This window comes from Periophthalmus magnuspinnatus, chromosome 18 (assembly GCF_009829125.3).
Source record: "Periophthalmus magnuspinnatus isolate fPerMag1 chromosome 18, fPerMag1.2.pri, whole genome shotgun sequence".
NCBI lineage: Eukaryota > Metazoa > Chordata > Actinopteri > Gobiiformes > Gobiidae > Periophthalmus > Periophthalmus magnuspinnatus.
Window position 1 is genome coordinate 4692763 of NC_047143.1, and position 15435 is coordinate 4708197.

Consider the following 15435-nt stretch of genomic DNA (forward strand, 5'->3'; position numbering starts at 1 on the left):
CCGATATTTTAACTGAAGTTATGTCTTTGTTCTTATTTTCAGGTAAAACCACTCGTCTGGGGCACTACCCGGTGTTGGAGGTACTGGTCGTCACAGCGATCACGGCTGTTATTGCGTTTCCGAACAGTTACACCAGAATGAGCGGATCTGAGCTCATCTCTGAACTGTTCAACGACTGTTCACTGCTGGACTCCTCACAGCTCTGTGGATACAAGCAGGTCAGATGTTTTGAAAAACTGGAAAAACATGGCTCCTTACTCTGAGCGGGCTTGCATCTCCACAAACATGACTGTTATTTGGCCTGGAGGAGGGCATTCTGCTTGTTTCCACTGAAATGTTGTTCCTTTGAGTGTAATATTCCACAGTATGGCATAGAGAATGTTCCGAAGTATGGTTTTAACTTTCTATTTCTATTGATTTATGCAGTTGACTTTCCATCTTCAGAAAGTTCCATACTGTCACTTTAAAGTCTTAATTAACTAGAGAAGAGTTATCCAAATGTGTTGCACCCGTGTTAAGGTCTTTGTGAGGCACAGCTGCTCAATTTGGCCAAGATTTAGAAATGTTGAGTTTATAAAAAAGTGACTCCATTTGTAAAACTTGTTTTTGTTTTCAGCCGAACACAAACACGTCTGAGAACGCAGTGGGGGACAGTTTGGCAGATCGTCCGGCCGGACCAGGACTCTACACGGCTCTGTGGCAGCTCGCCCTCGCCCTCGTGTTCAAGATGTCTATAACTGTTATCACCTTTGGCATGAAGGTACAAACATATAACTGTATAACTAAAACCACAGAACAGGTCTGCTCCATGTGACATCAGCACATACTGAAACTGAGCTGGAGACGGATCAGAACTCTATGGTGGAATTTGCTGTTTAACTGTCAGATTTGTTGACCTGGTTTACGGTTAATATCGCTGTATTTACTGGGTTAGTGTTGGCGGGTTGACTGCTAACTCGTAGGTGAAAATGTTCTGTAGCTCTGGTTAACAAATGAGGTTATGTGACTTTTGTATTTGCATGTTTACCTACACAAAGAGGGTAAGTTTATTCCTTATGCAATCAACGCCAAATGAAAAAAAGCAAGAAAAGAGAAAAAAGACAGAGCAACCAACAGTTATCAATAGGCCTACAGTTTAATAGCTGCATATTAGAACTACACAAAATGATGTCCTCCACCGTGTACAAGGCAGGTCACAGATCAACACATTCTTTTTAATGTGCACGGGTTTGGGTTGAGTCCCAATATTTGAGCCTGTTTCTTCGGGCTGGGTGGGTTGGGTTGGATTTTAACTGTGGCTGAGCTGGACAGGTCAGAAAAAAGGCTGATGTATGATGATGAGCGAGTATCACCGTACTCGACCTGTCCACAAGAAACAAAAAAATGACACAAAGTTCAACATCTTTCTTGTCAATAATCTTTTCACAATAGCCTCAAGTGGTGTCATTTTTTTTACCCCAAAGCCATGATTGTTGTCAGTTGAAAGGATTAGCGTGACAAGTTTGTGGAGCAGCTCTGGCTACAGTAGTAACTTAACAGAATGAGCTAATCCCAAACAAATAAAGATAAGGTTCAACACTACCTCAGCTGGCGAATTTTACCTATTGTTCATGTTTTGACAATTACTGACCTCTATTCTTTTTCTTTTAGTTCAATATTATCTTATAGTAGATGTACTCAATTCCACCAACAGTGATTTTATTTTGGGCATGGATTTTGTGAAAAGTTGACATGTGAGTTGTCCAGTTTATTGAGTGGTCATATCCTGAGACCAGCTGTTGTCAGATGTAATGAGTTTTAAATCCTTAGAGTGGGCCAGTGCAGACAGTTCAGTTCAGACAAAGTGTAAAAGTCTCAGTGAGTCACCATGAGTCAAACAGCATCACGGGCAGATGTTATAATGAGAAAAAAACGCAGCTTTAATATAAAACTACTGCCTCTCATTATGAGTCAGGACCAACGAGGAGCACAACTGTGTTTAATTAAGAACAAATAAATGTCATGTTTCGAAGCGTCTTCATATCTTCATAAATACCACAAGCCGCTTTCCAACAGTTTAACTCCTGTGTTTAATTTTCCAAGATTCCAGGATTTCTTGGAAAATAAATGGAAAACGTGTGACGGCTACGTGTCCATGAGCAAAACACTTCACTCACTCATTCATATGTGGTGTGTGAGAGCGTGTCGGTGGTGGCAGTCTCACTTTTGTCAGTGTGCCCCAAGGCAGCTCTGGCTACAGTTTTAGCTTAACAGGTTTGGAGTGAATGAATAAACTATAAAGAGTCTTTGATTGTCCAACAGGAAGGTCGGAGGATCGATTCCTGACACTTCACCCACACTGCACAGTATGAATGTGGTGTGTTGGTGCTGTTTGGTGGAGCAGATGGTGCAGATTGACAGCCTCAGCTCCATCAGTCTGCCCCGGGGCTGCTGTGACTACAATAAGTTTACATCACTGTGCATGTAGTGAAAGAATACTGCTCCGTAAAGTGTTTTGGGTGTCTTGAAAGGCACCATACAAATCCATTGTGTTATTATATGAATCTCTGTGTCCTCTAGGTCCCTCTCTGTTTCCTCTAGGCCTCTTTCTGTGTCCTCTAGGCCTCTCTCTGTGTCTTCTAGGTCCCTCTCTGTGTCCTGTAGGTCCCTCTCGTCTTTTCATAAGTGTATTACAGCTAACATTTAAAGGTACACTATCTCCTCTCTCTGTGCTGCAGGTCCCCTCTGGTCTGTTCATCCCCAGCATGGCGGTGGGGGCGATTGCGGGCCGGTTGCTAGGCGTCGGCATGGAGCAGTTGGCGTATTATAACCACGACTGGTTCATCTTCAAAGGCTGGTGCTCTCCGGGTGCAGACTGCATCACTCCAGGACTCTACGCCATGGTCGGAGCGGCCGCGTGTTTAGGTAAAGACTTCACCGTTACACACAGTACAGGATATATGCATTATTACAGCTGGGCCTCAGATGACATCACAGCATTGTATAGGCCAGTAATGTTTTATACAGATGGAGGCAGCAGCTAAAATGAATATCTCGGCCTGTCTTATTCTGTATAAAAAGTCTGAAATGTGATTATTGTATCTGTTTGTATTTCATATTTTAGTCTTTTTGTTAAGTTTTCTGAATTAACTTTGAAGGTTTTCCCTATTGATTACGTTGTACTTTAAATTTACAAATGTTGAAATTTTTTAAATTAAATATACATAAATAATCTGTACTAAATAGACAATGTTATATACAATGTTGTGATGTCATCTGAAACCCAGCTGTACAGTAGAATGTCCTTTGCTACAGAAAAATAACCAAAAAAACACGGAGATTTGATAAGCAATGATGTCTTGAACACAGGAGAATAAAGATAACTCAAACATACATTAATCACTCTAGGCCTGTTGCAATAACAAATTTCGAAGCTCGATATATCACTGAAGTAAATACAGATGATAAACGATAATATTGAAACTGATTTACAACACTGACACAACAAGCCAAGAGCAGATTTAAACCACAAGAACTATTCTGAATCGACACTATTGTAAAAAAACCACACAAAAAAAACCACGAGGTGCAATAAATAAACAGCAGAATGAAACTCTTTAGTACTTAGTTTGCATCTGAAATGAGTCTTTAAGGTATTAATTCAACCTTTTATGACTTAAATCTGATCATATAGCCAAAAAATAGCCACAAATTTCCCAGTAGTGCAAATAAATATTGATCAAAAAAAAAATTGTTCTAGCTTTCATATATAGAATGATAAGTCGATAAGATATAGGCCTAGCTACAGTTTTATTTATTTATTTATTTATTTGATTGGGACAATGCATGCTAATGAGCAGACATGATTACAACATTGTTAAAAGCTCTAATATAGTCATTTTTGCACAATGTAGTCACTTTAAACAGACTTATTTCCCCGTAGGGTTTGTTCTTGTTCCCTGCGGTGATGATATTTACTCTTAACTCTTATAATTAGATGTTTAGCAGAGCAAAGCCTGGTCCACATCTGTCTCGGGGTGTAGCTGATCTGTTTAACGTAAAAAATCTATAAAAAAAAAAAAAATTTGAAATGAAATGGTGTCTGTATCCTGGCGTGAGGCATAAACAGAGCTGTGGCACATTGCACATGTTAGGGCTCGTCTGATGTGGTTCCTAACAGCAGTGGATTTAATCCCTGTCCGATTTAATGAGAAGGTTTATCTTGGGTTTATGGGGGTGCACGCCGACACAATGGAGAAAATATGTGGGAAACATCTTAGAATGCTGTCAGCTGTTTGTGGTAGGCGGCCATTTTAGTAGCAAATACAACATGCAAACTGCTGCACGGAACACACTGTAAAATTATCCTCATCGGGGTTTATGTTCGTGGGTGGGACACAGCTGCAAGTGTGGTCAAAGCAGTGGTTAGAGCAGTGGATCGATTTCTAGACCTGTCTCGATAATCAACATATTGGCTTATCATTCAATACATGAAATCTGTAACAATATATTTTGAAGCTCAGAGTTTATTGTGGGTCCATTTTCTTTGCGAAACTGGCAAGATTTTGACTATTTTTGTTGTAACGCGATAAGATTTGAGCTGTGTGTTGAATTAAGTGACTTTTGTAGCTAATTGTTAGTTCATTCTGCTCTTTATCTGCAGCTCAGACTTTTTAATGAGACTGTCTATTTAAAAATGGGATTATCTTGCTGTATTTTAATTGTGTAAGTAGCGTAAAGTAGTTTCAGTATTATCGTTTATCACAAGCGATATATTGTGCTTCAAAATTTCCTAGCGTGACAGGCCGCTCTGATAAAGTTCTGTCGTTGTGTTCTTAGAAAAAGCACTGCACCCACCTTGTCTAGTATAAACGTGGTGCGTATGTGTTGGTGGCAGCCTCAGTCCCAGGGCGGCTGTGGCTACATTACTTGTTTATCACTACCGAGTGTGGAGTGAATGAATAATAACAGTGTAATGCGTTACTGTTATTATTAAACGTACAGTATGTAACTTTCTGGCGATGGCGCGTAGACCTGTCATGTCACTTATTGTTCAATACATGACAGATGAACCAATCATTTTTGGGGTTAATATTTATGGCGGGGATCCTTTTTTCTTAACACCAGTGGATCACTGTGGTACAAAAAAAAATTAACCAATTATTGAATTACGAGCTTCCATGACTCATTATGGACGCACCCTAACTACTTAAGTGTTTCATTTTGTTATTTATTTATTGGAGTTCTTTTTTTTTATTTTGTACATTTAGAATTTTTGGAGGGGATAATTTTCCTTCATGGTTTGGTTTCAATATTATTGTTTATTGTCTAGATTTACTTCAGCAATACAGTCGTCCCTCGTTTATCACGGGGATTATGTTCTAAAAATAACCCGTAATAGGCGAAATCGAGTAGTGAGCTTTATTTTTTACAATTATTATATATGTTTTAAGGCTGTAAAACCTCTCACCACACACTTTATATACTTTTCTCAGGCAGACATTAGCGTTTCATCGACATTGTGGGGTTTGTCGGGAAGAAAACTCGCAAACATACAGCACTTCAGAGTCACACTGCGATCTAACATTTATGTAAATTTGTCTGAACACATTCCGTACTGTACAGGAGACACGGCACGGAGGAGACGGATTATGATTGATATTATATTATAGCTAAAGGAACATAATTTCCAAGGAGTCAGGTTTGTGGAGATGCAAACCTGTTCATGGCAAGGAGGGATGTTTGTCAGTGCAATAAACACAACCAAAATGAGAATTTATTTTCGGGCTAAAAATGTACATATTATGGGTTTAACATTTTGTCCTTGTCCTGCTTTTGTTGGAGGAAAAAGTAGCATGTTTTGAGTAACTTGAACTAACGTGTATGTCATTAAAGAAGACCTATTATTATTATTATTATTATTAAGTCCAGTTTCCCTCACACGCAGCCTTCACCTGATTTGTCATACAACACGCATGTCCACGTCTCTTCAAACACAGTTCCACAGATCAGGAGGTCCAGACGCTTCCTCTGTTATTAGACTATACATCAACATTAGCCCACAGCCCTACAGACTTCCTTATTTAAAACGCTTTGATGAAACTCCAGAGTAAATACGTTTAAATGTTTTCTATACGAGCCTGTTCTTTATAACAGCGCGTGATTAGGAACAATTTATTTTGACATACTTTTGTTTGGGTAAAAACATCTGTGTCCAAATGTTACCATAAGGTTTCATATTAAAACGGGGGCCATTTTGGGTTAGTCCTGGTTTGAACTGATCTTGTGTAACTTGCACTTCTCAGAGTACTTTTTCTTCATACTTTTACTTCTATTTGAGTGATATATTGTTCAGTGTAGCAGTACTCTTAGCTGAGTAAAAGTTTTGGTTCCTCTTCCTACTGTGAGTGAGTTTACAAAGGACACAAACTCTATGTTGACAATCTGAAATGATTTGAACATTTGTGAGCGGTGCAAGAAACAGCTGTAGGAGCGGCTATTTTACTAAGTTTCACAAAGTTTCTTATAATTTGTTGACTGGAATAAATGCTTTTTAACTTCTTGAGCGAGGATTTGCTTCACATTCTCATTCTCGTGATGTTTATAATTTCCTGATGTGTTTTTGTTCTTTTGATCTGATCTTAACATGTGGAGTCTGTTTGTGACATAATGCTATTCTTGTGTTTTTAATGTGTTATTTCCAGCTGCAGATTCTCATTTAGTCACAGAAGGATAAATGCAGTAGAGCGGCAAAAAATCTGTACTTTAAAGAGGAGGTATTGTTGGAGCTTTCTACCATGATATAACGTCGCTCCCTCATCAGAAACGGGCCTGAGGAGGTTTTAGACATCATCCGTGTTAGCAGTACGATTCTGTATGAGACTCCGCCCACAAGCCTCCGTAACCTATGCTCCCTCGTGGTAATTTTTCATAAATATACGAAAGGAGGATACAAAACGATACACTACAACTTGACAAACCTGATGCGATATGCAGAAGTTTCATTAGCGAGATGCATGCTGATTGCGTTGTGATAGCGCTCTGAAGGGGGAGTGACTTAGCGTGGAGAGCAAAGGGAGGGAGGACTCAGAGCATTAAAAACATGTTAATACATCTAAATAGGTTATGTGTTAGCACTTAATACCCCATAGAAATGTAATGTAATGTAATTAAAATGTTACTTAAATCAACTGTGGGTATCTGGTTGCACTCTCAACTGCAGTTCCTCTCTTTCTCCTGCAGGTGGCGTCACCCGTATGACCGTGTCTCTCGTAGTCATCATGTTCGAGCTGACCGGAGGACTGGAGTACATTGTTCCTCTGATGGCAGCGACCATGACCAGTAAATGGGTGGCAGACGCGTTCGGACGGGAGGGAATCTATGAGGTAATTTAGGTTTAATAATAGTAATAAATACATTTTAGTGCACGCTGACATATCCCCGTGTGTCTGTAGGCTCACATCAGACTAAACGGTTATCCGTTCCTGGAGGCGAAGGAGGAGTTTGAGCACAACAGTTTGGCCGTGGACGTGATGAGGCCGCGCAGGTCCGACCCTCCTCTGGCCATGCTCACACAGGACAGCATGACGCTCGGAGAGGTCGAGGTAAACGACACTACCGTAGTCTGTGGTTTTGATGCTTCGCAGTGACGTCACGCTGGGGGTTTCTGCATATATGTCTGTGGAGGAATCAGCAGTTACCATCGTGACACAATGCACATATTAGCAAACACTGCCAAAATGTTTAAAGATCTAATATTATGCATTTATTATATTGTTATTGGCATTTAAACATGGACCTCAGTACCTTTGGATACCTATGCTAATGGCTAAAATAAATAAATCCTATTTCATAGCTTCACTGCTTCCCACACTCTTCTACCAGTAGATGGCAAGCTGCACCAGATCAGAGGGAATTACCACAGTCAACCACAATTAAACAGTTACCACAATTAAAGGAGGAAACGACAAACATGTCTAGCCATGTTAATGTAAGCATGTGGCATCTATGAAGTTATGGTCATAGATACATACGGTGTGTTTGGTGAGGCTCAGGTGAAGTAGTGGGACTTGGGACTTGTTCACCAGTACAAAAACAGCTCCAAGTTAGTTTTTATTGATGTGTTAAAACAAAGCTTAGAATAAAGTCTAGCTTGAGTAACAGCGCCTCAGACAGAACAGCGCCTCTAATTAGTGTCACCCCTTAGGTAATGTTCATGCTAAGTATCAATAGTCTAAACTAAGCTGGAGACAAGTCAGAACTGACCTGGTTTATGGTTAATATCTCTGTAATTACTGGGCCTATCCACATGAAACAAAAAACTGGCACAAAGTTGAAAGTCTTCTCTGTCAGTATAAATAAACAAAAGTTAATTTATTTTTTTCACACAACACTAAAATACCAAAAAAAAAGCCAAAACCCATTAAATGTGTTCAGAAGTGAGAAATGTTATTATTTTTTTGTATGGGATTGTCAGACAGGGTCACATAAGTACTCCAGTCTTCTATACACCACACGCATTAATCCCTCAGTACAAGCACGTCATTTTTTAAACATGAAAATCCCTATGAGCTTGTTCACCTCAAATATTAAGTCCAATAGAGCACAGCATGTTTTAGATTTGTCCGAAACGAAAAACTACTTTGTCAATGACATTTATAAGTATACGGTCTTTATTCCATTATATCTACACTTTTTCCTATGGTGTATGGAACATTTTTCATTCAACGCAAAGTAATTCTATATTCACAATGTCCAAAAGTTCCAGCCAAAATATCAGTCACTCTACAGCAGATCCAGGTTTGAACAAATGTTTAGAAATATCTGACAAAACGACCAAGGACAAGTACGTATATGGAAAAGTCATCATTACAACAGTGCAAAAAAGGAATATGTTGATCTTAAAGGAACTGTGTGTGTCCTGTGCTTTTAACCTTAGTCTTAACCTAAAGATACAAGTGTCTCTCATTTTCAGTATTCACCTTATTGCAGAAGTTGCTGTGGGCACTGCCATGGCTGTCCAGGTTGTGTTATTTGCTGTCAAGATCGGCTGCCTCATGCAAAATAAGTTCTATACGGACTACAGAGCCGTTTTAAAGCTTCACAGAGAATCGGTGCTGTGTTGACTTGTTGTTACACATAAACATTAACAACATTTGTCAGAATCGTACTTCTTTATATCATATTTTAGTGGTGAAACTTTTCCCAAATAAGATTCCCAGTTAAACAGAAATGCCATTACGAAGAAAGTGTGGTTGGTAGAAAAAGGTTAGTCTGGACAGGCCTCATGTGAAAGCTCAGAACCTTCAGAATTCACTCACGGAGCTGCAAAGGCTGCACTAGCACTGATTCATAATTGGCTGCAGGTGCTGATGTTTCGGTAGTGATGATTCTTTTAAGTTTAAGCCAACTGAATTTCAGCATTGAAACTGGCAACCCAAATGAGAGACTAATGTGAGGCTCATTCTGCTTTCGGATTAGATCATTTTCAACCAAAACAAACCTCAATTACCAACCAAATTATAACATAAATAAATGGTCCATCATGGCCGATGTTTCTGTAACTAAGAATAAATCAGCATTATAGTTATCAGTATAAGCTACATTTGATTTGAACAAGTTTACCTCGTATCTGGGGACACAGATCTTGCATCCATTTTCTTTAAAGTTGCACTATGTAACTTTTTGACAAATGGTCTCCGTGGAGATTTTAGTGCTTTACCAGTCAGGCTGTGCACTTAATCAGGTTTAAATGGATATCTACACTGCACAGCTTTGTTTGTATTGATTGTATTGAATATTGATGATTTTCCCTCTGTGTCGCCCCCTGCAGGCCCTGGTGGAGAGCACTCATTACAGCGGGTTCCCGGTGGTGGTCTCTTCAGAGTCTCAGAGGCTCGTGGGATTTGTGTTCAGACGAGACCTGCTTATCTCTATAGGTCAGTTTAACACACGCTTAAATTGGTAAATGACAGTATTAATGTGCATATGACAGGTTTGATTACTCATTCATTTCACTAAAACATAGTTAACGTGAATGTATTTAAGGTTTGGCTAAAAATCATTCCTAGTTTTTCCTATTTTGACAGTTTTATGAAGTTTATAATTTTACTTCCTGGTTTGGACATTTGTGTTTCTCGCACTTCTCCTTCAGATACGGCTTTAGTTCAGTGTCATTTTGTGTCTATCCTTTGAAAATACCAGATTTTGTGTATTATTTAATGTTAATGAGCGTCCCTGTTGTATTGAGGACTTCAGGGACCTCCTCCTGTTTTGTTGTATTATGATTTGAGTGTCTTTCTTATTCTGTAAAGCACTTTGAATTTATGTACAAATCATGCTGTATTAATAAACTTGCCTTCCCTTGCGGTTTTCCAGATAACGCCCGAAAGCGACAGGAGGGCGTGGTCAGTGCGTCGCGAGTCGTCTTCACTGAGCACGCGCCGTCACAGCCTCCGGAAGCCCCGCCCCCTCTGCGTCTCCGCGGCATCATGGACCTGAGCCCCTTCACCGTCACCGATCACACCGCGATGGACATCACCGTCGATATCTTCAGGAAACTAGGGCTGCGTCAGTGTCTCGTCACGCACAACGGGTAAGGACACCGGGGAAAACGTGCAAAGTAAAATGAGAAATAAAATCCAATCCACTTTATTCATGTAGTTCAATGCATCATGTCGAAAGTGCGGCACAGAAAAACAAACAAACACAACTGCTTTACTAGTGCAAAACCTAAAACAACAAATAAAGTAAAACCAGATTAATTATCACATAGGAAGAATTTGGTTTTCAGACTACCGCCAGGCGTCCGAACCAGGTCTAAACTTGGACTAAACAAAATCGAAACTGAGTCTAAACAAGAACTAAACCAGGACTAAATCAGGTTTAAAGAAGGACTATACCGTTTATAAACTAGGACTAAACTACGTCTAAAACAGGGCCCTCCAAGAACAGCGCAGTACGGTAACTTGTAAGTCTTTAATTTGTCATTTTCAACAGGGTTAAAGCCCCTCTGTGGAACATGTCCTCACATTAGAACAGGGTTACACAGAGAAAAGAATATAAGAGCTTAAATCCACTCGTTGGACTCTTAATCACATTGAAAGAGTTAATACAGCACACAGACAAAGAACATAGTAACTCATCCTTATCTGGACCCTCAGCTCATGTATCACACTGGACTCTGTGGCCTCTCTTTGAAGCACACAATATGTTTAAAATGTAAAAAAATAAAATAAACTAAAACAAGAGCTGTGATTTCATTATGGATTGCCCAATTTCCAACCAGCCCCACATGTTCCACAAACGTACAGAAGGAGATTTCTGGGTCTGGGTTTGTAACTGGGTCATTCCTTAAAAGGTGGACTATGAAAGGTTTGTCTGGTGGAGCGTTCACCACCTGCTGGTCTCCATGGAGATGTTATCGCTCTGTAAAATACCAGATTTTGTCTTTCTATTTACATTAACTTGAAAATATAAATAAGATACATATAGACAGTTCCTCTTACAGTTAGTCTGAATTGAATAGTAGTTTCCCCAAATACATTTTACTCTGACTTGAGTTGAACCACTTACTTCTACTTGAGTAATATTTTTTTTAAGTAACTGGACTCTTGCTTTAGTACATTTTTTTTAGCAAATCTTAAAACTCTGCAGCAAAATCTGATTGTAAATTGGGTTTATAATCCTAATACTAGTATTAAATCTACGTTTCTCAAACTGTGATTCAAGCTTGGACAGCACTTCAGTTTGTAGATTTGTCCTCATTTGGATAATTTCTTTTTTAGAACTACGCTGGGAATGATGTAGTCCACTTTTAGACCTGTTCCTAGTTCCTTAGACCTGGAATAGTCCCTTTATAGACCTGGTTTAGATATGGTCGTACTCGGAAGCCAAATCCTTTCTTTGATGTGAAACGTTTGAGAGACTAAAGCTTTAGACTTCCATCGTCTGTAATAATATTTAGCCTATACTTTCTTTTCCTTTGGCTTCACAGCGCTGTATGACACTCATCCAAGTCTCGTGAAGTTATCGCCTAAAGGTGCTGTGGGGATTTCAAACCAAACAGAAAAACCCAGATCGTTGTCGACACGAGCTCAGGACTTCTTGTTCTAGAGCGTTTCTTCGAATGGTCTTGGCCAGAGCATTTCAGCCTGAAAGCGACGAGAGAAGAGGAGGTGAAGACAGGGAAAGCTGGAGGCGTTTGGTTTAAATCGACTCAAAGTTTGAATGGAGTGAATCCACAAGTGACGAAGACGATTGAGAAATAATAAACGAACTCAAAAGAAGCAGGAGTGAGGACAGGTCTAAAGGAGCATCAAGTGGACCTCCCCAGTGCAGATGTATTGTATTAGCAGCTCTTGAGGTCAAAAAAGGTCTGCTGCGATCTGTCTGAATCTAATTATGAAGCGATTTATTGTCAGTAGGTGCACATTAGCATGATAGTTATTGTTGTTATTAGCTTGACTGCAATGGACATTTGAATATTTATATAGAATAATTCCTTTACTACAGTTGTTTTGGAAAACTGCTGTTTGACATGGAGATGAGAATTCTGTAAAGTCGCAGTTTTTTGCTTTTTTTTATGGAAGATTTTTGGGCTTGTCATTGGTGCATTATGAAACATTTTCTAGTGGAGGGTCTGCCACCTGCTAATCGTCATGGAGATGTTATTGCTCTGCTTGGAATGTTCCGCAGCGTGGCTCAAAATGTATCTTATCTCCATGGAGACGAGGTGAAGTTACAACAGGTCAAGTTACACAAGTCATGGTCAGGTCATAATTCAGGAAATGCCAGAAAGTGAAGGTTAATGCCATATGGTGGAACATTACAGCCAACACCGTAATATCTCCAAAAAGACAAATTGCAGTTAAAGTTGTGATATTTTAAGAATCCCATGTGTTTTAGAACATGTTTGTGGAGTCTAAGCTACAGGGTTAGCAGCTGTTACACAGAGTAAGACCCCATGGTGAGACGGGGAGGGCATCTGACACACAGGAAGGGCATCTGACACACAGGGACACGGTTATTTCCAGAAAAGTCTTGTGAGAATGTTTTACGGAACGCAGGCTTACTCATTCATGCTTGTGTTTGAGTGTTCGCTCGAGGCAGTGAAAGCTCCGACTTGTGCTTTTGGTTGCTCGGCCTCATTGTCCCAGAATGCATTGCTTCGGGGGGCAGTGAGAAGGGCCGCGTCTGATCAGGAGACAGTTAAATTTCATTGCCCTGCGCACTTTTCCCACGCTATCTTTGATTTAACTATAGGCTGCCGTTGTTTCCTCATCACAAACAGACCTGGGGTTGTGTTTTGTTTCATTCACACATTTTTAACGCACAAACCTGCAGATTTAAGCTTCTCTCAAACAGTAAACACTCACAGCATCTTGAGCTTTGGAGATGTACAGACTAATAATAAAGTGTTACTCAAATGTGTGAATGAAACAACAGAAGTCCAGGTGTGTTTTTGAGGAGGTAACAGCATTATAACACTGCTTAAAGCTCACAAGAGTCAATTTTGTGTGATATAGGACTTTTAGGACCTTTAGTGTCAGAGAAGATGCTGAACTTTGTCAGTTTTTGTTTCCTGTGGATCGTCCCAGTCCTCACAGAGATATTACCCATAAACCAGGTCAACGAATCTGCAATCTGACAGTTAAACAACAAACTCCACCATATTCTGACCTGTCTCCAGCTCCGTTCAAACTACAGAGATTCTACAATGTTGTGATGTCACATGAACCTGACCTATATTGTCCCAGAATGCATTGCTTCAGGGGTCAGTGAAGGAGGGGCATAGTTAGATTTCCTGGCCCGGTCCACTTTTCCCACGCTATCTTAAGTTGAACAATTCGCGATATCTCTCTTGGTGACAATACGAAACTCTGGGGACTTTGAAAACCCCTCGCTAACGTTCAGTGCTTCTGTTAGTCTGATTTTATTGTGGAGTCTAAAGTGAAGCAGCTATCAACATTTTTGTTTTGACTTCATGTTTTGGTGCTTTACCTGATGTCTACTATCTTAAAAATGTGAAAAAAAGGTTTTCAGTGGTCCAAAGTTATTCCTCGCTTACCTTATACATGCGCCGAACATCCTAATTATTCACCACAATGAGTTTATAAGCTCTTATCACAATTCTTAGAAGCCAGAGCGTCGTTTTGCCTGTCCAAGCTAACAGCGAGCAGCTCTTGAGGTCAAAATAAGTCCACGGCGTTCTATCTGCATCTAATTATAAAGCATTTCACTGTCTTGAGAATGAGGACGTGCGCGTTAGCATGCTAGTTGGTGTTAGTTTTACCGTTGAGAGTTGTGAAAAACGCTTATAAACTCGTGTTGAATAATTAGGATGCTCAGAATGCATAAGTTACCACCCACTGCGAAATGTTTGAGATAAATTAATTCTGTTTTTCACGTAAAAGACGGTAAAAATCAGGTTCAGCGTCGTTAATTTCTTGTATAAACACCATGAATTGTGTAAATTTTAATGTTTATTGGTCAAAATTAACCCATCAATGTCATGGCTAACCTTAATGTATTTCGTTTTTTCTGTTTCCGTAGGAGACTTTTGGGCATCATCACTAAAAAGGACATTTTAAAACACATGGCACAGATCGCCAACAGAGACCCAGACTCCATTTTGTTCAACTAACGGTTCCAAAAACATCAGCGTTTCCGACCAACAGAACCAAAGTTTACCTGATCAGCAGCCGAGATCATTTTGCACTTTTGCCATTTCAGAACTGGAGATTTTTTTCAAACCAGCATGACTTTTTTCCCCCATCACAAAACCATCCGAAAACCACTCCACGATCTGGGAGATGACGAGTGAGACGAGTGTTTGGAAATACTGGAGGCCCCGGGGCTGTTGTGGAGCGGACGTGCCCAGGCGAAGTGCACCTTTTGTGGGGTGGGAGCGTGGCTCGCACCCCTCCTCCTCCCTGGTTGTGTGAAATTTCTTGTCGCCTCCGGGTAACAAAAAAACAGACTTGATTTTTCCGAGCAGGATCTGAAAACTTACACTCCAAAATCCTGAGAACTTGATGGAGGACCTGGTAACGTGGATCATCATGAGCGAATGTAAAAAGCAGTAGTTTAAGACTTAAAATGGTCAAAACGCCACTGTGAAAAGGGCTGTAAACTGAGAGAAATCATGATATTAATTTATGTCAATGTAATGTAATGTTTGTCCAAGTAAATTATTTCACTAAAAATAAAGAGTCTGTGTAATTCTTCAACTTCATATCACCACAATGGTTTTAGTTACACATTTACCTCACTGTGCTAAAGTAACACACTGTAAAACTATTTCATAATTATAATTACAGACTAAACCGAGAATAAACCAGGTCTAAACTATTACTGGACTGTGACTAAACTAGGACTAAACCAGATCTAAATTAGGACAGACTGAACTGACTCTGGTCTAAATCGGGTCTGAACCAAGTTTGAACCAGATCTAAA

General features: G+C 39.8%; 1 protein-coding gene across 3 annotated transcripts in view; it reads left to right on the forward strand.

Annotated features, from left to right (window-relative positions):
- The window catches only part of clcn5b (chloride channel, voltage-sensitive 5b), a 34094-nt gene extending 18918 nt beyond the window's left edge, over positions 1–15176 (forward strand). For 2 of the 3 annotated variants that reach the window (XM_033983547.2, XM_033983546.2), the window contains exons 10-17: positions 43–218; positions 617–760; positions 2718–2904; positions 7222–7364; positions 7434–7583; positions 9812–9917; positions 10357–10573; positions 14533–15175. In XM_033983547.2, coding sequence (XP_033839438.1) covers positions 43–218; positions 617–760; positions 2718–2904; positions 7222–7364; positions 7434–7583; positions 9812–9917; positions 10357–10573; positions 14533–14623 — 1214 coding nt within the window. In that variant the 3' untranslated portion in view covers positions 14624–15175. Of the gene's footprint in view, positions 1–42; positions 219–616; positions 761–2717; positions 2905–7221; positions 7365–7433; positions 7584–9811; positions 9918–10356; positions 10574–14532 lie in introns of all 3 variants that reach the window. The other variant, XM_055228838.1, reaches the window with a different exon arrangement.
- Positions 15177–15435: the final 259 nt, after the last annotated feature.